The sequence below is a fragment of the Pelecanus crispus genome, chromosome 14 (genome assembly GCF_030463565.1).
Source record: "Pelecanus crispus isolate bPelCri1 chromosome 14, bPelCri1.pri, whole genome shotgun sequence".
In the NCBI taxonomy this organism is placed as follows: Eukaryota; Metazoa; Chordata; class Aves; order Pelecaniformes; family Pelecanidae; genus Pelecanus; species Pelecanus crispus.
The window spans coordinates 2175898-2196845 of record NC_134656.1 but is presented as its reverse complement, the minus strand read 5'-3'; the positions used below and the strand labels follow the sequence as shown (position 1 = coordinate 2196845).

The 20948-nt window shown below is 50.8% G+C and overlaps 1 protein-coding gene across 2 annotated transcripts; it reads right to left on the bottom strand.

Annotated features, from left to right (window-relative positions):
- Positions 1-1984: 1984 nt before the first annotated feature.
- On the bottom strand, positions 1985-19171 carry TCEA2 (transcription elongation factor A2). Of its 2 annotated transcripts, XM_075721083.1 has the most exons (13): positions 19158-19171; positions 18250-18363; positions 17873-17965; positions 17571-17778; positions 16341-16403; positions 15572-15677; positions 14005-14095; positions 7903-8036; positions 6365-6421; positions 5413-5567; positions 4923-5069; positions 2874-2945; positions 1985-2253 (listed from the first exon to the last, which is right to left on the bottom strand). In XM_075721083.1, the coding sequence occupies exons 5-13, from the start codon at positions 16392-16394 to the stop codon at positions 2245-2247; spliced, it is 825 nt and encodes a 274-aa protein (XP_075577198.1). In that variant the 5' UTR covers positions 16395-16403; positions 17571-17778; positions 17873-17965; positions 18250-18363; positions 19158-19171; the 3' UTR covers positions 1985-2244. The 2 variants fall into 2 exon arrangements, with proteins under 2 accessions (XP_075577198.1, XP_075577197.1); XM_075721082.1 differs by lacking the exons at positions 1985-2253; positions 17571-17778; positions 17873-17965; positions 18250-18363; positions 19158-19171 and having other exon boundaries at positions 2844-2945.
- Positions 19172-20948: the final 1777 nt, after the last annotated feature.

The following is a 20948-nucleotide window of genomic DNA, read 5'->3' as shown; positions in this document are numbered from 1 at the left end:
TCTGGGTGCTTGATTTGCTCTGTGAGTAAAAGAAATACCTCACGTGGCCGTAGCTCAAGGTTCAGAGGCTGAGCATCCCCGAAGCCCCTCAGGTCGGAGCCTCAGCCCAGGGAAGACCCCGCTGCCACCAGTTCATCTAGCCTCCTGCTCCCCAGCCTAGCACTTTTAAACACCTTATAAGTGATTCTTTACTTCCAAGATGCCTCTTTATCCAGTGGCTTTCCCCTCACTGGCTCTCCTTGGTGTTATCCCAGAAAATGGCCCTGAGACATGCTCCTTTTCCCTTGGTTTGAGGGGCTCCTCCTGCTTGGGACTCGCCCTACCTACTTCAGGATTATCAGCAAACTGTACCCAAGCTCCGCTGCCCTCCTTACAGGAATACAAGAAGAAAGGCAATTAGCAGCTGGCAATTAGCTGGCTCCACAGCGCACGAGCCAGAGCACCTTAGCCAGCTTTGGATTCAGATCCTGAAGCTTTTTTTTAAGCATTACTGCAAGGACACTGTTCCCTCCCAAGCCTGGCTTGAATAATCCCATTTGCCGTGAGACTCGTAAGGCTTAAAGGAGTCGTCAGCATCTTTGAATCTTTTCCTTCTTGGGAGACTTGGCTGCACCCCGTAAAGTGAAAGCCCCGAGCGAAGGATCCTGTTGGGATCCCTGCCTCCAGAGGAGCGCAGCCCTCCAAGGGGCTGCGAGCACATTTTCCATCGCTTTCATGTGGCTGCTTACTCCTCTCTAAACATCTCCAAGGTCTCTGTTGAATGTCTGCTGTCTGGCATGCTGAAAAGCCAGTGGAAATACTCGTTTTTCACTCCGGAACAGGGGAGCGAGGCCATAAGAGATGCAACTGCAAATGCTCCTGCGCGGCCTCAAACTCAGGAAGCCTTACAGGGGTCCCCCGAATGCTGTGCCACCCCAGTTAAAGGCTAGGAAAAGGGGAGAGAAGAGGGATTTTAAGTCTCGGGCTGAAAGCTGTTGTGAGGACAGACAGAACTTCCCCCCCCCCGGTTGTAGTTACCTCCCAGAAAGAGCCTGCTCCTGCAGGTCCCCCTCGCAGGGTCACCTTTGCGGCCATGGCACCTGAGGCTTGCTTTGCTGCCAGCTCCTTTCTTTCTCTCGCCCCTTCCAAGCGCTAGCTCCGAGCTCACTTCAAACCTCATCCATTTCTACAGCTAAGTGCTAACAGCTCCCACTGATACTTGTAATCCCTACCTCCTCCAGGCCCAAGCCTCTGGAAGATTTCCTGTATTTGCAGCATTCCCCCTCCTCCTGAGCCTCTCCAGCAAGTCCCTCTGAAAATTCAGGCTGTTTTTCAGCCATCCAGCTAAGAGCAGAGCATATACAAGCAGGAAAGTGCCCGGGACCCCCTTTTAACACTCCCCCTGGCCAGTGGATTCCCTCCACCTCCTTTATTGATGGCTTCTCCCTCTCTCAAGTAACCTCACCTGGGCCTAGCACACCTTCCTCCCTGCCCTGCTCCCCCAAATCAACCATTTGGGTTGGTTTTTTGTGGCTGGTGTCACCCTGCTTTCAGTCTGTTACAACCTGGGCAGCACACTCTCGTCTCGCAGCAGCCTATGCTGTGGGCATTCCGAGGCCTGAGATGACAAGGTACACTGTGCAAAATCAAACGAATGCTCTTAAGATGGAAAGCAGCATCTGATCTGTGCCCCAAAAGCTGCGTTGCATCAACAGGTTGGCTCAGTCAGGAGAGGAAGACCAGTCACCCCAGGGCTTGGCCCAGTGTTTTACGTTTCAGGAGTTGACTCGGAACAAGCCTTCGCGCACCGAGGGTGTACCTGGTGTACCTACAAGCGGCTTCTCGCTTTCCGGTGGTCCGGGCAGCGTTCAGGTCTCATCCATCTGGACACTGACCATCTGTCAAGCTCCCGTGCAGTTCCACGCCGCAAAAAGCAAAGTGCTGCACACACACACAGTTCAAATAAAAAGTCAGAAACTGACAAAAATGTTTAATATTAGTTTTGAAGAAAAAGTGACCGTACTTGCTTAGATGAGAAAAATAACGACTAAGTGTGTTTAGTGAGCTCTCCTGCCAACCTGTCAGCCCACAGCTGTGGCTCTCCACTGAGGCCCGAGCGGAGAGGCAGGCCTCCCCACCGCTGCTCTCCCAGCGCGTGACAATGCAAACTCACTTGGGACACAATACACAATTGCCGTGGGAGCTGGCGTATGGAGGTTGCGCTCTGATCTGCGTTTGGCTGCCGCTCTCGGGCCATGGCACATATCAGCAGAACTGCAAGAGAAGGGAGTTTAAACCCCGATTAGAAAACCTCACTGCCAAGGGGAGTTGCGGGTCATGTGCGTGCTGCCTAGAAGAAGATGGGGATCCAGGTGATGGTCGTGTTTCTGAAGCTGGCAAGGGCGCGGGGGTTCTGCAGAGGCAGGGCTCAGCCCCTGGAGCAGGGGCCAAACAGAGCTCCTGTTTGAATCTCTTGGCTGTGGCTCTTTGGCACTTGGCAGCGGTGCCTTTTCTGCTCGCCACCGACAGGGAGATTCCTGCTCACCCCCGAGCTCTATGCGCAGTACGAAAGAGCAGTTTTAAAATCCTGAATGTCATCACCACCGTCTCTCAGGGGGCAGAGGGAGCATGGAAAGCAGTGTGAAGCTGGTCATGGCAGAAGAGGGGATGTGAGGAGGGAGGCAGGGAATGCAAAAGTGAGACTTGACCCCAGCTGGTCTGCAGAGATGGGATGAACCCAGGAGCTCTTGCCTCTGTGCTGGGAGGAAAGATCACTTGCTAGAGCCAGTCAGCGTTTGGCAAGCACCTCCGAGGGCAGCAGCTAAGCATCTGCAGCATCGTGGGTGCAGCTACCCTAACACCCCTCAGTGCCAGTAATATCCTTGGTGTGCTACCTTCCAGCGATTCCCACACTCGTTGCACACGACGAAGGTGGTCATGGGCTCATCGGAGCTGCGGGTCTGCACCTGGGGGAGGACACGAGGGGAGTGAGAGCCAAGCATCACACACAGCCCCGTGGGGGGTCACGGGGAGCTCCCTGTCCCTCCGGCCGCCCGGGAATTCATGCTGGAGTCACACTGCCAGAAATCAATGAGACACCGAGGCTTGGGAGGGCAAAAGGAGTTTCCCTGTAAAATGAGTCTGGTTATTGTTTTACACGCAGATATACACCTCTACACACGCCTCAGGACCCTGCTCTAGCCTGACACTACCTGGAGTGACGTGTTTTGGGGCACATTCCTCTCCTCAGCCCTCTCTGCTGCCCATTCCTTGCGGGTGGCTCCGGAGGCGGACGCACCCACAGCCGGTCCCTCCCCGTACCGTCTCCTATGAAGGGATGCAGCTGGCGGGCGAGACGACAAAACCCTCAGCCCATCAGGCATGTGCTCCACAGCGACACATAAAAAAGCACTCAAGCCGTTCCCATTTACGGACCAGTCCTACATCCTGGCCTCACAGCAACATGCTCTGGGTTACCAGGTTCTGCACATTTCCAGTCTGTTTTGTATTTGAGCCATTAAGGAATCTCTGATATTTAACCCAGATGTGACTGCTGCGCCTCTGACTGGCTCTTGCCAGAAACACATAGTTTGCTAAAAATCGGGTTTTCGTGGCCTTTGAATACCACAAGGCAGATCTACGCTGAAAATACTGGCACTCCCTGTGCAAGTCAGCAGAACTATGTCGTGGGGTAATTATGGTGATCGACCTGTGTAATCACCCAATATGCAAGAATCACAGTATTTGCATGATGCAAATTAAGCACGTTTTGCAAGCGTGCTGGATAGCTGAATTCCGTAATTCTCACCCGACATTACTGCCTGGTTTCAAATGCTTTCATAAATGCCAGTTCATCTGCTTGGAACTTATAACATCTCAGTCACTAAATAGCAATTTCACTGGAAAACTAATAAAAACATGGAAAACCTTGTGATATTTCTATTTAGCAGACGCTGTCGTCACCTGCCCCAATTCCAGGCAGGCAGACTCCAGTCCACTACAGGTGGAGACAGAGTCCCATGTGCTGCCGAGGTGAGCGAGACAGCCCAGGCAGCGCTTCCAGCCGACTGACTGGGACGCACGCTCACAGAGGCCTCTTGCCTGAGCCAGCCTGCGGGATGCGAGACTGCTGCTGAGCCAAAGGAAAATCCCTGGTCAGCTGCCTGGCTTTCATCTGCGTTTGCACGTCATGTCCAAGCATATGAAGGAGTTTCAACTCGGCGCTTGCACGCGCAGTTTGTGCGCACCCACTCGGTAGCAGTTGCGTGGTTGCTGGTGCATTTTTTGGGTATCTGCACATTCTAAAACACTGACTCACAGCAAAGGCACATTTATCTCCAGATGCCTGGCGCAAACGTGGGAGCTAAAAAGCACTGGTCATGCACAAGGCTTCCAGCAGCTGTCCATTGAGGAGAAAAATCCCCTCTGCCTGCTCACATCACTGCTTTGCTGTTCCTTGTGTTTCACCTGTTTCATGCGGTTTGATTTTAAATAAGCTGGGATTTGTCCAGCCGCAGCTTATCTACGTTCTTAATTTGCACTTTTAATGCCATCAACGTGCCTGCCCCGGTTTCTGCAGTCTCTCTCCTCTACCCACTCCTTTCTTGTCTGAATCTCCACATTCCCAGCACCTGCTTCCAATGTGCAGCTCTCCCAAGCGGCACAGCAAGCAGCACTACTGTACTTTTGAAAGCTTCCTTGGTGCCGCACAACCCCTGCTCTTGTACAAATGAGCCAAAAAAAGTTACACAAGCTCCAGGGAAACGCGTGCAAAGCCACTGTGCAAAAGCAGCACATTTTAGAGAGCCTCGAGTGTACAAACAGGTTCTCTCCACCAGTGGCAAAATTTGTGCTGTGCTGCAGGGCCTGTCACAGAGCAGTAAGAGCTCGTGACCGTGACGGATCATGTCCTGTGCAGAGGCTGCAGGAGCAGGAAGACTAACCTGGGTGTAGGTGCAGTTCTTCTTCTTGCATTTCCCACAGGTGAAAAGGTCAGTCTGTGTCCCTCCTGTCTTGGCCATCTGATGCTCCCGGATTGCTTCTTTCGTCATGGCTTTCCTGATCTCTTTCAGCTCGTTACTGGCCATTTCCTTTCAAAAAGAAAAAGCAGTAAAATCACATCTGTCCAGTTTTACCACCACACCTACTACAGTGGAAAGAGTCAAGAAGACAGGGTGGCCTAACAGATGGGTGTTAAGACAGAAAGCCTTTCATTCCTGGTTTCTGGTTCATACCTGGGCCCCCGTGATGATCTGAAGGCTCAACAGACTACTCTCCACATTGCAAACCCCATTGCTAGCTCACTCCACACCCACCCTGGCAGCAGCTGCTGAGAAATCTGCAACCCTGGCAGCAGAGCAGCCCCTTGCTTCAAGCTAAACCACAGGACCTGTCCCCTGTAAGAAGCAAACCCCACTCCTCAGGCCTCCTCACCTCTGAGGTCATCACCGCAATCTGCTCAGGGGTTATCGCCCCACACAGCACGTTCTTTTTCAGCTCAGGATTTTTGGAGTCCTTCAGATTCGAGATGCGGCTCCTCACTCGGTTTTTGTATTTCATGTCGGTGTTCTTGACGTCTTGGTATATGCGTGCACGGCAGTCAAGGAGTCTGCAATCAACCCCGAGGCCTCCAAGCACTTTCTACACCACATGTGAATAGCGGGGAGCGTTACTCACTGCCAGGACACAGATGAGCATGTTGGGACCCAGCGGCAGTGTTTGCTCTGGGAGGTTAATGCTGGATTTGAGGGCAGGCTTATACAATCCCAGAGGTCAGGGGCTTTCAGTTCTGGCTTTTTCACTGTGCCAGAAATAATCTTTATTTTTGGTTATGCTTAGGTTCTTCAACCCGCTCTTTCTCTCAGCAAGGTAGCCGCAAAACCCTCCACTAAGAGAGCCCAGCTGCATCTCCCACCCCACAGCCCCTAAACCGAACAAACCCCTGGCTCATCTCAAATCGAGATGCAGCTGGATCCCCATTGCTCCATCCCCCGGTTGCTTTTGTCATATATCAGCACACTCTCCTCAACAGGGAGGCACAGGGAAATTGCATGTATTTGGAAGCAGAGCTGAGAGCAGGAAATGGCATTTTTATGGGAAGGAAAAACTGGGGGTTACTGTCCATTACAGTGCGAACAGGAAGGAAATAACCATGACCATCATACCAGCAAGGGGTCTGCCCTGAGCTCCCAGCACCACACTGGTGCTTCACCAGTGACCCGGGACTCAGCCAAGCAAGGCTGGAACCAGCCTCAGAGCCCTGACAAGCAGAGTTGCAGCAGAACATTTACGCAAAGAAAGCCTGTCCCATTTTTCCTCCAAGCGCATTAATTTCATGCCCTGGAGGCATGCAGGCTCTTGAGGAAGCCCCGTACTGTAAGGATATATTCTTCAATCTGGGCTGCTATGTGCTCACAGTCGGCGCCAATGGCAATATAGTCATCTGTAAGACAAGAGAAACGCGAGGTCAATGACTTCCAACCACGCAAGGAGTCCCCAGGCTCAGTATTTCTCAGATACAAATCTAGATAATTTGCCATTTTGCTTTACATGCTCTTTCCATCAAATGACATCTTGGCCTTTGCTCTAGCTGCCCTTTGAGCCTTTTCAAAAGGGCAGTGATGAAACCAGACCAATCCAGCCAGTCTATGCCCTCTGCCTCGCTAGGAGATGGGCTGCGCTAGACAAAACTAACAAGAACCTGGCCCCCAAAACATACAGTTCTCCAATATATTCTTGGTATAGTGGAAATCAAAACACATACAGGCAAGAATTGAATGTCATCAGATATTGGTGTCCATGAGAAGTGGCTCTACTCAGACCAACAATCTGGCAGGGCCTAAAAGCATGCAGCACCAGAGTCAAGGCTTCATTTCTCTTCTCAGCTCAGGGCTCTGCCTGCCCCTCTTCATTCACATGCTTCTTCTTGCCAATTAAACAGCATCATATAGAGTCCAATAACTGCTACGAGTTTGGACACTGGGTATGGTAACCAGTGCCATAAAGCAGAGAACAGGGATGAGTTTAGCAAAAGACTCAGGGGAAATATTTCCCAGACTTCATATGGAAAGGGTTTTTTCTAAGAGTTATACAAAGCATTTAATGCAGAGTATATATAAACACATGTGTGCACACAGGAAGGCTAGAAATAAAGACTTTGTGAACTTCTCCATCTGCTGTCTACATTTCTTGGCTCCAAATTAATATAACTCTGCAGTGCCTAGACCCCAATTTTCTAAAGGGATCTGCAATTTGGACACAAGCATGTGTTCAGCTTGAGGTATTTAAAAATCCGACTTTTGGAGATGCTGAGCACCTGCACTTGCCTCTCACTTCAGATGACACAGCCTGAGTGCAAGAGAGATTTATTCTACCCCAGATCCACAGAAGATCAGGGTATTTAAGGGGCTCCAGTTTGCGCGGGCAGGGGAGCCTAAGAGCAGATGGTGACCGGCATAAGCACCGTTACCGACAAATTCCACGTACTGAGTTACAGCTTCATTTTGTGCCCCAAGGGTAAGCAGAGATGACAGCTTCACTTTACAGCAACCAGACAAGACTGAGACCTAGAAAGGGAAGGAAATACCTGCACACCTGAAGATGAAACTTCTGGCCAGACCAGCTCAGGCTGCAGAGCAGAAGACCCCGTGGTCTTAACGGCCAGTGCCTGACACGTTGCCATGCCTCTGGTTCAAGCCAGGTTTACAGACGCTTTATAGCAAGTGTCTATAAAGGCCGCAGTGCCAGCCAGTCTGACAAAGGGGTGACCAGTGGCTAGACTGAGCCGATGGCAATAATCCTTTGACAAGGCGGCTCCAGAGGAGCCTAAGAGTAGCTGGCACTGACCTACACGCAGAGGTCCGTCAGAATGCGCCAGGAGCTGGGAAGCACTTTAGGCAATGCAGGGTTTCCCCCAGCACTTACCATCAGCCTGTAGAGCCGTTGTCAGCATTTCTCTGCATTTGTTGCGGACAGCATCGCAGGTGACGGGCGCTGGAGGGAAGGTGGTGATTTTGGGGGTGGTTGGAGTCTTCGGAGGCTCCTGCCTTTTGTTGGAGCTAAAAGAGAAACTTCACCTGTCAATGTCTCAGTTCGGGTCACTGAGAGCAGAGAAAGGATCAGCAGGTATGTGGCCAAGCAACCTGTTAATCGTAATACAAAACCAGTCAGAGGAAAACAGTGCAAAGACATGCCCCAAATCAGCATACAGCACAACACAGCAACCAACACCAACCCAGCTACGAGCTCTCCTGTGGGTTCTGCTGGCTGTAATGGAGGGTTTAATCCATGAAGCAGGCCTGCCAACCAACTTCTGTTATTGAACACGTATCACAACTGCTGCACCACGTGAAAACACTATGAAGCCGTTGGACACCATCAGTAGCTGAAATATACTCAGGACTTCAAGACCATCAGCACTCTCTCGGTCTGGTAGCGTAGTTCACAGATGCACGGTACTTTACTCCTCTCTCACTTTGCAGGACATGAAGTCCATAATTGCTCTCAGCAGAAAGGGAGCAAAGGCACCAGTAAGGTTAATCTCAGCAGGTGCTGGAGCTGCTTCCTCATCTCACATCCTTTACAACCAAGATGTCAGCAGCAGGAAAGAGAACAGCTAAACAACAACAAAAAAGCGCTTTAGCTCTCTGTAACCAACCAGGAGTGCAACACGCTGGCTTCTGGGGCAGAAATCAGAGAAGCCTACCCTAGCCCCTCCAGAAGGAGATGCCGTGCTAAGGAAAAGAAAGAAAATGGCTCCTTCAGCTCCAATATTAAAAAAAAAAAACCCACAAAGTGTAACATATAAGAGGATCTTCCTTTTTCCTGTAATCTGGACAAGACTCTCTGATTACTCATCTCACAGAAGAGCACCCCTGCACAACCACGCACAGCTTGCACAGGCGCCAGGCTGGCACAGGACTAATAAATACTGCTTCACTCACAAAAATAACTTCATTTTCACCTGCAAGCAAGACAATGCAAATACCTGCCTGCTGTGGCTGTCTCAGTCAGGTCATCTGCCAGGGGAGCTGGCTGGAGAGACCGAAGGCACAGAATCGCCGCCCGGGCCTGCCTGTACCATCACCACGTGACGCGGGCAGGCAGAATCGCCGCACAGGCCGGGCTTGCACGCACCACTGCAAGATTTGCGTGCCGGAGAAGTAATTTCATGGAGCAGTTCAGCTGGGTGTACACCCACGGTGTTGAGACATCTTGCCCATAAAGCCTAACATCTGCACGTAGAGTTAGTTAGCCTTGCAAATGCTGCTGGTAAAAGATTTGGGCTATTATGATTACCAGATGATTTTATAGAGCTTTCCCCCTGCCTTAAATCTAGGCAGAACAGCAAGTTTTTCAGCAGAGAGTGTTCTGACTTTGGTGTTTGGGCCGTACAATGCACTGTATTTATGGCCAACGCCTGGTAACATTAATGCAATATGAGACAAAGGAAAAAACAAAAGAGAAATCCTGATTTTTCACCCATGCCATACTGGCGACATCTCCTTGAAGATCCAAGTGGCTTGACAATTGCTGTTAAGTTGGGTCACTACTGCCAGTTCTTTGCCATCAAAAATAAATCTGTTACAAACAGGCACTTCCACTACACTGTCCTGGAAGGGATTAGTCAGCCCGCAGCAAAACAGCGCTAAGTTGGAAACCGTCCGAATCTGCTGCCGCACAAACCGAGCCAGACAACTTCAGGGACTTATCCTGGGAGACCCTGCTGCTGCTAAGTTCAAATCCAGTCTGGCTCTGCCATGCCTCAAAGCTCGTAGATCTTCATTAGGGCTACTGGATTTCCACAGTTCAAAACCTTGCCAGGCCCTTTTAGGAAGCATCCACCAGCGCACCTTCAGCTAATTGTTCAGCTCAAGCCACAGCAGAAGATTAATTTCTCGCTCAGATGAAATAGATGCACTCTACAAGGGAGATTATCTAGCAAGCTTACTGTGTTTCTCTTTGACCAGTAGCTGAATAAAAACACTTTTTACCAGCTAGTTTTACTGGTCAGCACTGCAGGAGGCTATTAAGGAACAGATTTGTGTCCAAACAGCTCAAAACATTCAATAGGATTCACACTGCGCATATTACAAAAAGAAGAAAAAACTTAGCTTGCAAATGATGAATGAGATGATGACTTCTTCCCATCTGGGATGTACAAATTGCCATCAGGTACTTTTGTGCTTAAGAAGCTATGCACACAGATCACAAGCAGCACACCTGGGGGTGTATATAGCAAAGCATACACAACTCGGGAATAACTCATCTAGAAATCACAGCTGATCATGTTGCATAAAACAGTTTGGAAAACTGAGACTTCCCAAAGGACAAAGGCAAACATACCTACAATAAAAGAAAAGACTGAAGGAATTGGAGTGGTCTGCAGCAGAGAAGACAAGTCCTGAAATACCGGAAAACTTGTTACAAAAGAGGACAGTAGGAAAAATCCTCCATACTTGCTAAAGACAAAAGCATGAAGAAATGGTCTTAGCAAGACAGGTTTTGACTGAGAGCAAGTTTCAGATTGTAAAGGTGAGTTATGAATTAGAAGACGCTGCCAAGGGCAGCTGTGGCAATGTCTTGCCCTGAGGTTTTTTTTAGGATTGTCAAAGAAGAGCTTAGAGAAAGGGCTGTCAGGGACAGCCTGGGCAGAGGTTGTGCTGTCCTGGGAAGGGGTGGCAGGAGAAGCTTTCCTGAGAGCTCTTCTAGCTTCAACTTCTGTATCATTTTGCAAGCAACAGCGACACTAAGGTCTCCCAGAGCAAAACACTGTGCGTGAAGTCTTAACACTCACCTTCACCACATTCAATAAATTCAGGTCTTTAACATTTGCACAGGTAATACTTGATTTTCAGGAAGGTTCTATCTGCAAATGCTATTGTCTTAAATATTTAGATGTTTATTCCTCGGAGGTAGGAAAAAAACTAGACAAGATGCATGGTTATCCCACTTCTGTTAGCTGCTGAGTAAAGGCATACTCGCCTACATACACATACATGTCATACATGCCCTGAGACGACAACTGATCACTCAAATTAGATGAAGCAGACTTCTCAGTCGTTCCAAAGACTGTACAGAAAGTTATTAAGCTTTAGAAGTTACTTTATAACTAGAATAGCTGGGAAACAGACCTCAAACACACCTAGAAGACTTATTTCAGGAAATCCTTGTGGTTAACACTGTTCCTGTTAAACAGGAGAAAGAACCTGTAAATCCATCCAGGCAACAAAAGTTTATACATAAAAAAGGCTATGCCAGAACAAAATGGTGGCAAAGCAACAGCCAGGGACTGCAAGCAGAACTCAGGGCAGCACTGGAAGAAAATCCCATGGAAGAGCTGAATTCAGGCCATAGATCCAAAACCTCCTAATAAAGGCAGTTTAGAGAATCCTGGAAAAGAAAAAGCTCGTGCCGCCAGAGACAGAGAAACATTAGACATAGCCCATTAAAATGTACTGCACTAATGGTCTACAATTCTACAGCACAACAGAATATGCTTTGGATTACAGTAATGCAGCATATAACTTCACAGGTGCCAGCTCCACACTGGCTGGCTCGGAGCCTTCAGGTCTCACAGCGCTAGCTCTCTAGTCACTACAGAGGGATTTCTACATCTGTGCTCCAGAAAGCAAGACAAGTTTCAGGCCAAGAGCTATTCAAGTATTTCTCCCTGACAGAAGAGGAAGGCCTAGCCAAAATCTACCAGACTAAGTGGCTGAAATATCTGAATACAAGCTGATCTCTTTGGTGTCTTGATAGCAGCCTCAGCTGAACCAGCTATCACACACTGAGCAACTAGTCAGGCTCCCTTCATCACAGCCTGTGCTTCAAAGAACAAAGACTCTTCACTGCTAATGACTTTTTTTTTTGGTCAAGGAAGATTAGTAGTTTATTTTGCAGCACTGGAGAATAAGCATTGCTGTCTCTGTAAAGAGAGCCTGGCTCAACAGACTAACACCAGGAGCTAGCCACTTCTGCCTGCCTATGCTCAGCTAATCCACTTGCTTCTGTTTATCCTGCACAACCAAGGGAATGCTTTGCCATTCAGAAGATGGAGGCTGAATACACATAGAAAGCATCAAGGGAAAAAAAAACCTGCAGTAGCTGCAGCACATCCTCAAGGCACAGGGGAAGGTTAGCAGCACAAGCCAGAAAGCTCCATTCCACATACCCCAGGATAGCTGTCTGACAAAGCAAGGGGACAGCCGGGTTTTGCCTCTTTACCTACAGCCAGGATCCTATTCCAAGTGAAATTACTACAAGCCTCAGCCTTCAAGCCAGATGTCCTAGCAGGCCCAGCTCGTTTTGCTCATGAAGTGCCTACTGCCACTGTGCCCAGGGAACATCTCACACTTCCCTCCCTCCGGGCTCCGCATTCCCCAAGGTCAATTTTCCAAAGGTTAAATCAGAAGCTTCCCTTTTTCTCTGAACTGCAATACTACCTCCCGGCTTGAGCAGTACCGGCCAAGTCAGTAATGCTTGCCTTCTCCTTTCCCCCATCAGGAATAGCCAACAGGTACTTCCATGCAGGGTTCTGCCCTTACCCTGGAGGGAAATCTGCCTCCCTTTACAGGTTAAGGGCATGACTGACTCCGTTCCTACCCTTATCAGCCCTACAATAGTCCCTTCCTGTGTCGACACCCTGGGGAAGGCAGTACCAGTCTGCACTTTAGAGTATAAGATCATGAAGAGAAGGCATTTGCATGACAAGGCTGGTGATACTGCTCAGACCAACTCTCAGCTTGCAAAGCAACCCCTCCTCCACTATCACTGACTGCTCTTCAGCCTCCAACCTTCATCTCCTCTCAACAGAGAAAGCGAAACAGCAGCTGGGAGACTCCATCCTACTGCTTTTACCCCCATACAACTGTCACACACCAGACTGCCACTGGATGTGTCAAACACACAGATCTAGACAGCCCTGGCTCCTGTGTTGCACTACATCACTACAAGACTCAATTCTGGCTGTGAAGTCTCCCCAGTACTTTCATTGCAATACTTAGCCAATCCTTTTTCACATTTTATGGAAGTGAGATAACCAAAGATGCAAGTCAATTAAAGTTATGTAGCTCAGCATCAGCAGCCTTCGTCAGCAGCTCTGTGTAGCGCTGCAAAGGCTCCCAAACTGTCCAGCCTTGAGAGGTCTGAGCAAAGAAGGAAAAGCAAAGTGTAGAGTGACAAAAAAGTGACCAACAGAGCCAGGCTGCAAACGTGGAAGAGCCTGCAAACCAGCCGGACCATAGCCTTAACACTCTAAATCTTCTGGCAAGCTTGGGAAATTGGCTAAATGACTTACGGGTCAAACCTCTATGAAGCACCCACCCTCCTGGGACCTGAGGCTGAGAGAAGTCTCTCACCTCTGGAATAAAGCTTTAAATCGCATTTGCCCCCTCCCCTTTGATCACTGCCTCTGCTCAACGGCTTGGCAAGTGCAGTCACAGACAGTGGAAACAGGATGCAACATCCGAGGCATGGCAAGCAGCAAGTGTGCAGCAGAGCTGCCAGGTGAGCGGACATCAGCCTAGAGCAGTAACAGGACTTCTGCTGGGACTCATCAAGAAGAGGACAAAGAAATGGAAGTTTTACTGTAGGGATGTATGGATCAATCCCACCCATCACTTGAAATTGCAAAGGCCAAAAATAATCTTCATTCTAAGGAGTTCAAAGTTAGAAATAAGCAAAAACATAAAAATGCAACACAAAAAAGAACAGAGGAATGCTTTACTAAGGAAAATCAACATATAACCAAGAGTAGAAAAACGTGAAATACGATGTGAATAAAATAAAACAAACTCACTAAAGCCACTGTATTTTGTAGATGTTTCTTTCTGTGTTACACTTCATTAAAAACACCACAGAGACCATCTCTGAAGAATTCTAGACTCCTGGTGTTTCTGACCAGGAATTTGACTATGCAAAATTCCCAACTCAGACACTTAAAAATAAAAATTAATGTAAGGGACCACAAAAAAAAAACCCTCAAATTCTGTAACAGTATCATCTTTGGTTAAAGGGAAACATTACCTTTGGTCTCTTGAGTTACCAGTCTCCTTCGAGGAAGATGCTGGCAAGGACAGGCTTTTCTTTTTCTCCTCACTTTTTTCCTCAGAAGCATCTATATTTGAAAGAAAAGAAAGGTATACTAAAGGGTTCAGAACTGGTCTTTATGCTACAACCCAGCATACACTAATCAACACCTTAACAGTACACAGTGTCGGCCTCAGGCAAGTTATTGCTCTCCAGAAAGAGTCAGGAGAAAGAACGCCTTTATGGCCTTCCATGCTTTCCAACAGACCTTTTGCTTGCCTCTAAGTAGAAACTAATTCAAACAAAAGCTTTCCTCACCAAACTAAAGAGCAATCACCTTCCCTGCCTAGGAGATAAGCTTCCTCACAAGACACGCCTCATCAGAAAAGTTTCTTTCAGAGACACCCTGGCTGCTGAGTACGGATTAGATCAAGTTCTCTAAAGCACCACTAAAAGCACCATTTCCAGCCAACACCACCCGAAGGGCCAGTGCGGGCTAGTCCTTCTGGGAGGACAACTTCTAGTGTTTCCTAAGTGCTGTTGAAAGCCAACAGCACAACCCTGGAGAGGACTAATTACACTGTAGAACAAGTTTGACCCAGAGGTAAACTGCCCCAGCCTAGCCAATACACATAATCCTAACGTGGAAGTGACAGTCCAGCCAGGAGAGGAAAACAATGCTTCTAACACTCATGTCGCCTACCAAGAAATGGGGAGCCCTGGGGCGCAGACTAGAGCCAGCTGCACATTTCACTTCGCCTCAACCACCACGTTGCTCTTGCTCTTTTTACACACAGCCGCCCAAAAGATCTGTTTTAAAAATAAGGAGTGTTTGAATTTCACACTGGGGGACTGTGCCACTAGCAGAGAGCGGGAGAGACACGGTCTTGCTAGCAGGACACAGGTAGAGCTGCCCTTCCAATCTCAGCGCTGCAGATGCTTCATTCTTTTATCCCAAAGGTAACCAGTAAAATCGTATTTGTAATCCCTCCATCTATAATTTTTACATTAGTCTGTGCTATATCAGCATTAAGATTTCTCAGACAGAATTACAAGCTTCTGCTTATCGGCACCCATCACCATGAAAGCCTCCCCAGCAGGAAACAGTCCATGTGAATTTGTCTACAAGGCGTTAAACTAAGAACCTTTTCCAACTCGTCACCCAAAACGCATTCCAGCATTTCTCTTTACAAGCCGTTGCACAAGGTTGACAGCACACGCTGTATTAATGCCACATAGCGTACAAGTGGGGGAGGAGGGTTACAGAGTGCAGATACTGTTTCTACAAATAATGCTGCTAATCATTATACAGACAGGTACATGTTAAAAATAGTCCTGAAGCTTTCAGTGCTCTTTCAAGGATGAGCTAGCTAAACAGGAGTTAAATCTAGAGGAATGCATGGTAGGAGTTGAAACTTGAAAGACAGAGGGTGCAATTGTAAAGGCTGATTTGCTAGAATATTCTATTCAGATCAATAGATAAGCTCTCCTGAAAAACCCAGCCTCCCGCTGAAGCCAGCTCCTTCACAAGTTGAATCTGACAGGAACATGCTGATTTTCTTACCGAGAAGTTTTTTCCAAGATTTGATGAGGGATTTGGCAAGCGATATCACTTCTTCATCTGTGCTCTGCTTTCTCAGTGCATTTACTGACATTCCAATGCGGGTGGACTGCAAGCGAACATTCAGATGAATCATTCAAGAACAGATTCATTATCTGTTACTAACCAAAATCAGAAATAAGCATAACAAAGTCAAAGCAATGACCAAGATATGAAGTATCCAAGGACTTGCAGCATTATTATCTCCTTACAACTTTGGAAGAGCGAGATGACACTCTCCAACTTACTCAAACCGATCAGAAGCTACACATCCAATCGCCCACCAACACCTTATCTACACACCTGTGACATTCAAGCTGAGTGAAAAAAAATCCAAGATACATATCTTAATCTCCAAATTGTAATTCTGCTCACACCTCCCCAGTGTCCTGAATATCACCATTACAAAGACCTAAACAACTTCTCCCATGACCGCCCTTTGTGTTCGCTACTTTAATCTGGTCTTTCCTCTGTTTGAAGCCTAAGAAAGGATTTGAGCAGTTACCACCCACATTTGCTTCATCAGCTGCACACCAGTTTCAGGCAGCACATGGTGGCCCAGGGCTATTTAATTGCCAGTCCAAAACCCAGTACCATTTTCTGAATTTAATGTTTATTTTGATGCTTTGAGCGAGGCAAGAAGTGAGAAGAAAGCTATTAAGTTGTATTTAGACGACATTTTGAACCCATCCAGATGCAGACTTCAGCTTTTTACCCTAACTGTGCAACTCACCTGCAGTAAGTCCAAAGTCATAGGCATACTTTTCAGTTCTTTCAGTAAATCCATTGCACCATCCTGGAGAGGAAAAGAGAAACAGAATGAGTGCTTCAGCTTTTAGTAAAGAAATGCAACAGCTTGGGAATAAATTCAGAAAGTTGAATTCAAAGGGTAAAACACCAACAAGCCTTCCCTAAAACATCAGCAAGATTACTGCTGGGACTGCTGTTCCAAACAGACAGTAGATCCTAGTCTGGAGGCACCCGAGATGTTGGAATGGGCAAAACGAGCACTGGAGAGCTACAGGTCTTTGCTGGTGTACAATACAACTGCAGCGCTGGCTTATTAACCTTACCTGGCAAGCTGAACATTTTTACACCTGAAAAATACACTCTGAATCACAACTCTCCCCTCAGCACACCACTTGGCTTGCAGGAGTAATCCTACTATCAAACTCACTATTTTGGGGGCCCTGATTAATGATATTGGCTCACAAGAACAATTAGCACAGTTGCAAGAACTTAAGTCACCCACCTAAAGCTCAGAATCACTGTCCAGAGCCAGAGCTAAAAGTATCCTCTTTCTACAGCATGAAACTTAACGTAGCCATTTCCTAGTTTTCATATTAGTAGCCCACTCTGCTCAGGACAAGAGCCGAGACCAGCAGCAAAGCCATCAAGCAGTGAAGCTGAAGAGCTGGTCACTTGAAACTCATTACATGAAGTTTTCTTGCATCTGCTCTGCATCCCAGAACCCAAATCCAGAAGAAAAAAAAATCTGACTGGGCAATCTGTAGATACCTAAAATTGGTAGTCACTCAGAGAAATGGCAGGGACAGAAGCACCAGTCCCCCTTCAGCAGCACTCAGCAGATCACAGCCTACTGGAGTATGCCTGTCTCTATTCAGCCGGCTCTTTCCTCCCATTCCCGCTCTTTGAAACAAGGCCTTCTAGTGTTCACATTTAACAGCTCACTTAAAACACCAACCACTCCAAGCCCATTTGCAGCACAAGACCTACAGAGCCCACGATTGTAGAGAAGCAAAGCAGCCTGCACTGACAGAGCCTGTGCTCAGATCCCATCCTCCCTATGCAGAAGGGCCTTTTCCAATCCATTGCAGGAAGAAATCCAGCTGCCAGTGCCACCCTACAGAGCAGATGCTGCGAAAGCCAAATCAAAGCAGAGTCAAAGCCTTCAGCGTGCACGCAAGCAACTCACACCAGCATAAACCACGCATTACCGTACCCAGAACGAGCGACATCCCACTCAGGCAGTTTCACACCTTTCCGTTCCTCCAACAGCCAAACGGATGCCATTAAATCCAGCCCTTAACATACAAAATGACCGGGTGATTCCTGTCTCCGTTATCAGAAATGGAGCCACTTGGCCAATGGCAGTAAACGGGGATCCATGCAAAAACTAGAGCAACAAACAGGTACTCCAGGCAACCATCCTGCAGGAAGAGTTCGCAAATTAACCGATATACAGTAAACACGCTACAGTTCAGTACCGTATAAAAATGCCAACCAAGAGGAAACATTGCATACCGCTCATTTAAGAAGCTGCCTCTTTCTCACTGAAGCTTGGAAGCAAATTCTGCAAAGTTGCTCCTTTCCTATTTCAACAATGGCGTTGAAAACCTGCCATCAACGGGAACAGACATCACAGGCTGCGGTTTAGCCCAAACACGCTCTCCTGGGTTGTTACCACAGCTACACGAGTGCCCGCACTCACCCCTATCCACAGCTGGCAGAGCCGGTCCAGCATCCGAAAGTTCCCGTGACAACCGCACCCAGCATCCCATCACCCAAACACCACATTCCCCTACCCCCTTCCCCTCCTCGCCCATCACCTCCCACTCCCCACAGCCCTCCCCGGCCCCAAAAGCCCTCTCCCCCACCCCAAACACAGACATACAGCCTACCTCCGTCACAAACCCTCGTCACCCAGCTCGCTGCCTTGGCACTTTCGCGTGACGCTGTTTGCACTCGCACGAGCACCAGCTGACATATCCCAATAGGCAGGGAAAGGCTTGCTGCTGTCCCCCCCGGACAGTCAGACCGGTTACAACACACCCTGCGAGACCCCCAGAAAGCGGCGAGCAGCAAGGCCAGCCCGCCACGCTCCAAAGGCCAGAGGAGAGTTAGCAGAAGTGGTGCTTGCATGGGATGGGGATACAGGAGGCAAATACAGAAGCACTGGGGTTTACAACAGAGCTCCAGGCCAGTGCTGGGGGGGTGCACAAGGATCCCCCTTCCCAAGGGCTCCCCAAAAGACAGGGGAGGGATGTGGGTGCTCCCCGGGAGGGGAACACCCCAGCAGGCAGCACAGGGTGAGCCCCGGGGTGCTGAGCGGTGGGGCTGGGGGTGCTTGAGGCCTGGGGTGGGGGGCACAGTGTGGGGCGAAGGGGATCCCACAGCACCACGGGGGGGAACACGGAGCCGCCCCCCCAATAACGGGCAGTGGGATGGAACGGGGCGGGGGGGGATGGACCCCACAGATGGGGAACGGAGAGGGAGCCCACCCCACTGCCACCAGGCCCGGGGGCGGGAACCCCGCCTTGATGGGGGCGGGGGGAAGAGAACGACGGGGGCTGCATAGAGAGGGAGGCCCCCAAAATGGGGGCCGGGGAAGGGGGAGGCCCCCAAAATGGGGGCCTGGGGAAGGGGGAGGCCCCCAAAATGGGGCACTGAGGGGGAGGCGAGGGGGTCCTGCAGCACGGCAGCGAGGACGGGGGCCGCGCAGAGAGGGAGGCCGCGGCTGCCAGAGCACAAACCGGGGCAGGCTCCCTCACCCCAAGCGGGCTGCGGGTACCCGGCCGCCGCCACTCACCGCGCTCTTCTTGGCCACCATCTTGTCCAGCCGCCTGGCGATGCGCACGATCTCCTCCTCCCCGCCCATCGCGCCGCTCCCCGCCGGTGCCCGGGGGCCGGGGCGGGGTGGGGGGGGGGCCGGCGGCTGCTGCCCGGTGCCCACCACAGCCCCCGGTACCGCAGTCCGGGCGGGCGACGCGCGGGGCACGCCGGGACTTGTAGTCCTCCAGGCGCCCGCCCGCCTCTTCCCGGCGCGCAGCCCAGCGGCGGGACTACAACTCCCAGCGTGCCCCGCGGCGGGGGGGCGGGGGGTGGGCGGCCGCGGGGCACGCTGGGAGCTGTAGTCCGTCCCCGCCAGCCTCCGCCCTGGCAGAGCGCGGAGGGGGAGCCCCACGCTCGCTCCCCGCCGTGGTTCTCCCCCACGGTGCCGTTTTCAGGCTTTTCCCCGAGCCGGCAGGGACTGACACGCGTGTCCCGAAGCGTTGTCGTGGGGTACCGGCAGCTGGCACGGCATCCCCCAGCTGCAGGCTGCCCCATTCCTCAGGGATTGCCCCCCATCACTGAGCTGGGCCACGGGGGGCTGCCCATCAGGGAGACCCTGAGCGCTGCCGCACCCCACACACAGCCCGGCCTGGGTGGGAGCAGGGAGTGGGGACCCCTGCCCTTTATAACCTGCCCAGCCCTGCACAGGTGGGCCTCGCTTCGCCCCCTCCGCCAGCCCCAGCTGAGCCGATGCCGAAGGAGCCGCAGCAGCCCAGGCAGCGGAACCGCCTGCAAAGCCACTCGAGGCAGCAGCCCTGCGGCGCTCGGAGCCGGGCAAGCAGCTCCAGCAGCCACCGAGCTCCGCAGGGATATCGCCCACGGCTGCAATCCGGCGGTGGGTGGCCCTCAGCGCCGCGGTTAGCCCTGCTGCCTGGCTAAACCGAGACATGGGGCCATTGCAGCCCGCCCAGCGCGGCCTTAGGGACACGAAGCTGCTTAACAGAAGATTGTCGAGGGGATGGATGGTTTGGGGGTGCCCAGGCCGGAGCGTGGAGCCCCCCTGTAGATGGCACTCGTACGCTGCGCGAGGGCGGCGCGATCCCCCGGGAGCTGCGCAGTGTCTGCCTCTGGGACTCGCCGCTGAATATTGTTGCTCTCTCCAGCTGGTTCCTGGCAAGGGGACAACTTCGATGCCTCCCGCACAGCCGGCTTCGCAGCCCTCGCCAAGCACCGATGTTTCAGAGAGGGCCCTGACTGTGCTGGTAAAGAGCGGCCGTGTCCTGCCCCGGCGGGGCCGCGGATCGAGCGAAAGCGTGGAGATGAGCGCTGCGTGGCCTCGGGCTGCAGAATTAGGTGTCGGGAACCAGGGCTCCCTTTGCTCAGCTCCAACCCTGCTTTGTCCTGTGGCAACCGAGTCACTGAGGGCAGAGTTGAGCTTTCCCAGCACAGAAGGGTGGGGAGCATCGAACAGCTCGGTGCTAAACCTCTCCTGGGTGGCTGTCCCCCAAACTGCCTCTTAGGTACCTAAAGCTGCCGGCTTGCTCTTTACGGCAGCTCGCACAGAGCTGGACAGACCTCTGACATCCCCTCGAGCAAGAGCTGCTCCCCAGATGCGCGAGACGCGTTTCGACTCGTCCCCAAACGGAGCAGAGGTGGCCCCAGGCCAAACCTGAGCTCCAGACCCTCTCCCTGGCATGACGCTTGGAGCTACCTTGAAACTTCTGGGCTTGGCCCCACGTTTGCGAGCGCGAGTTCCCTCCAGCCCGCCGTCTGGAGCCTCCGCAGCATCTGGAAAGCCTCCATCCCTTGGCAGGCTCTGGCCGCGAAG

What these genes read in the sequence shown, in the direction of transcription:
- TCEA2 (XM_075721082.1), bottom strand. Translation starts at nt 16,394, where the DNA reads ATGGATTTACTGAAAGAACTGAAAAGTATGCCTATGACTTTGGACTTA. An exon ending in ATCTTGGAAAAAACTTCTCG is followed by an intron (nt 14,096 to 15,571) that starts GTAAGAAAATCA and finishes TTTCAAATATAG; the next exon opens with ATGCTTCTGAGGAAAAAAGT. An exon ending in AGCAGCCCAGATTGAAGAAT is followed by an intron (nt 5,568 to 6,364) that starts ATATCCTTACAG and finishes ACTGCCGTGCAC; the next exon opens with GCATATACCAAGACGTCAAG.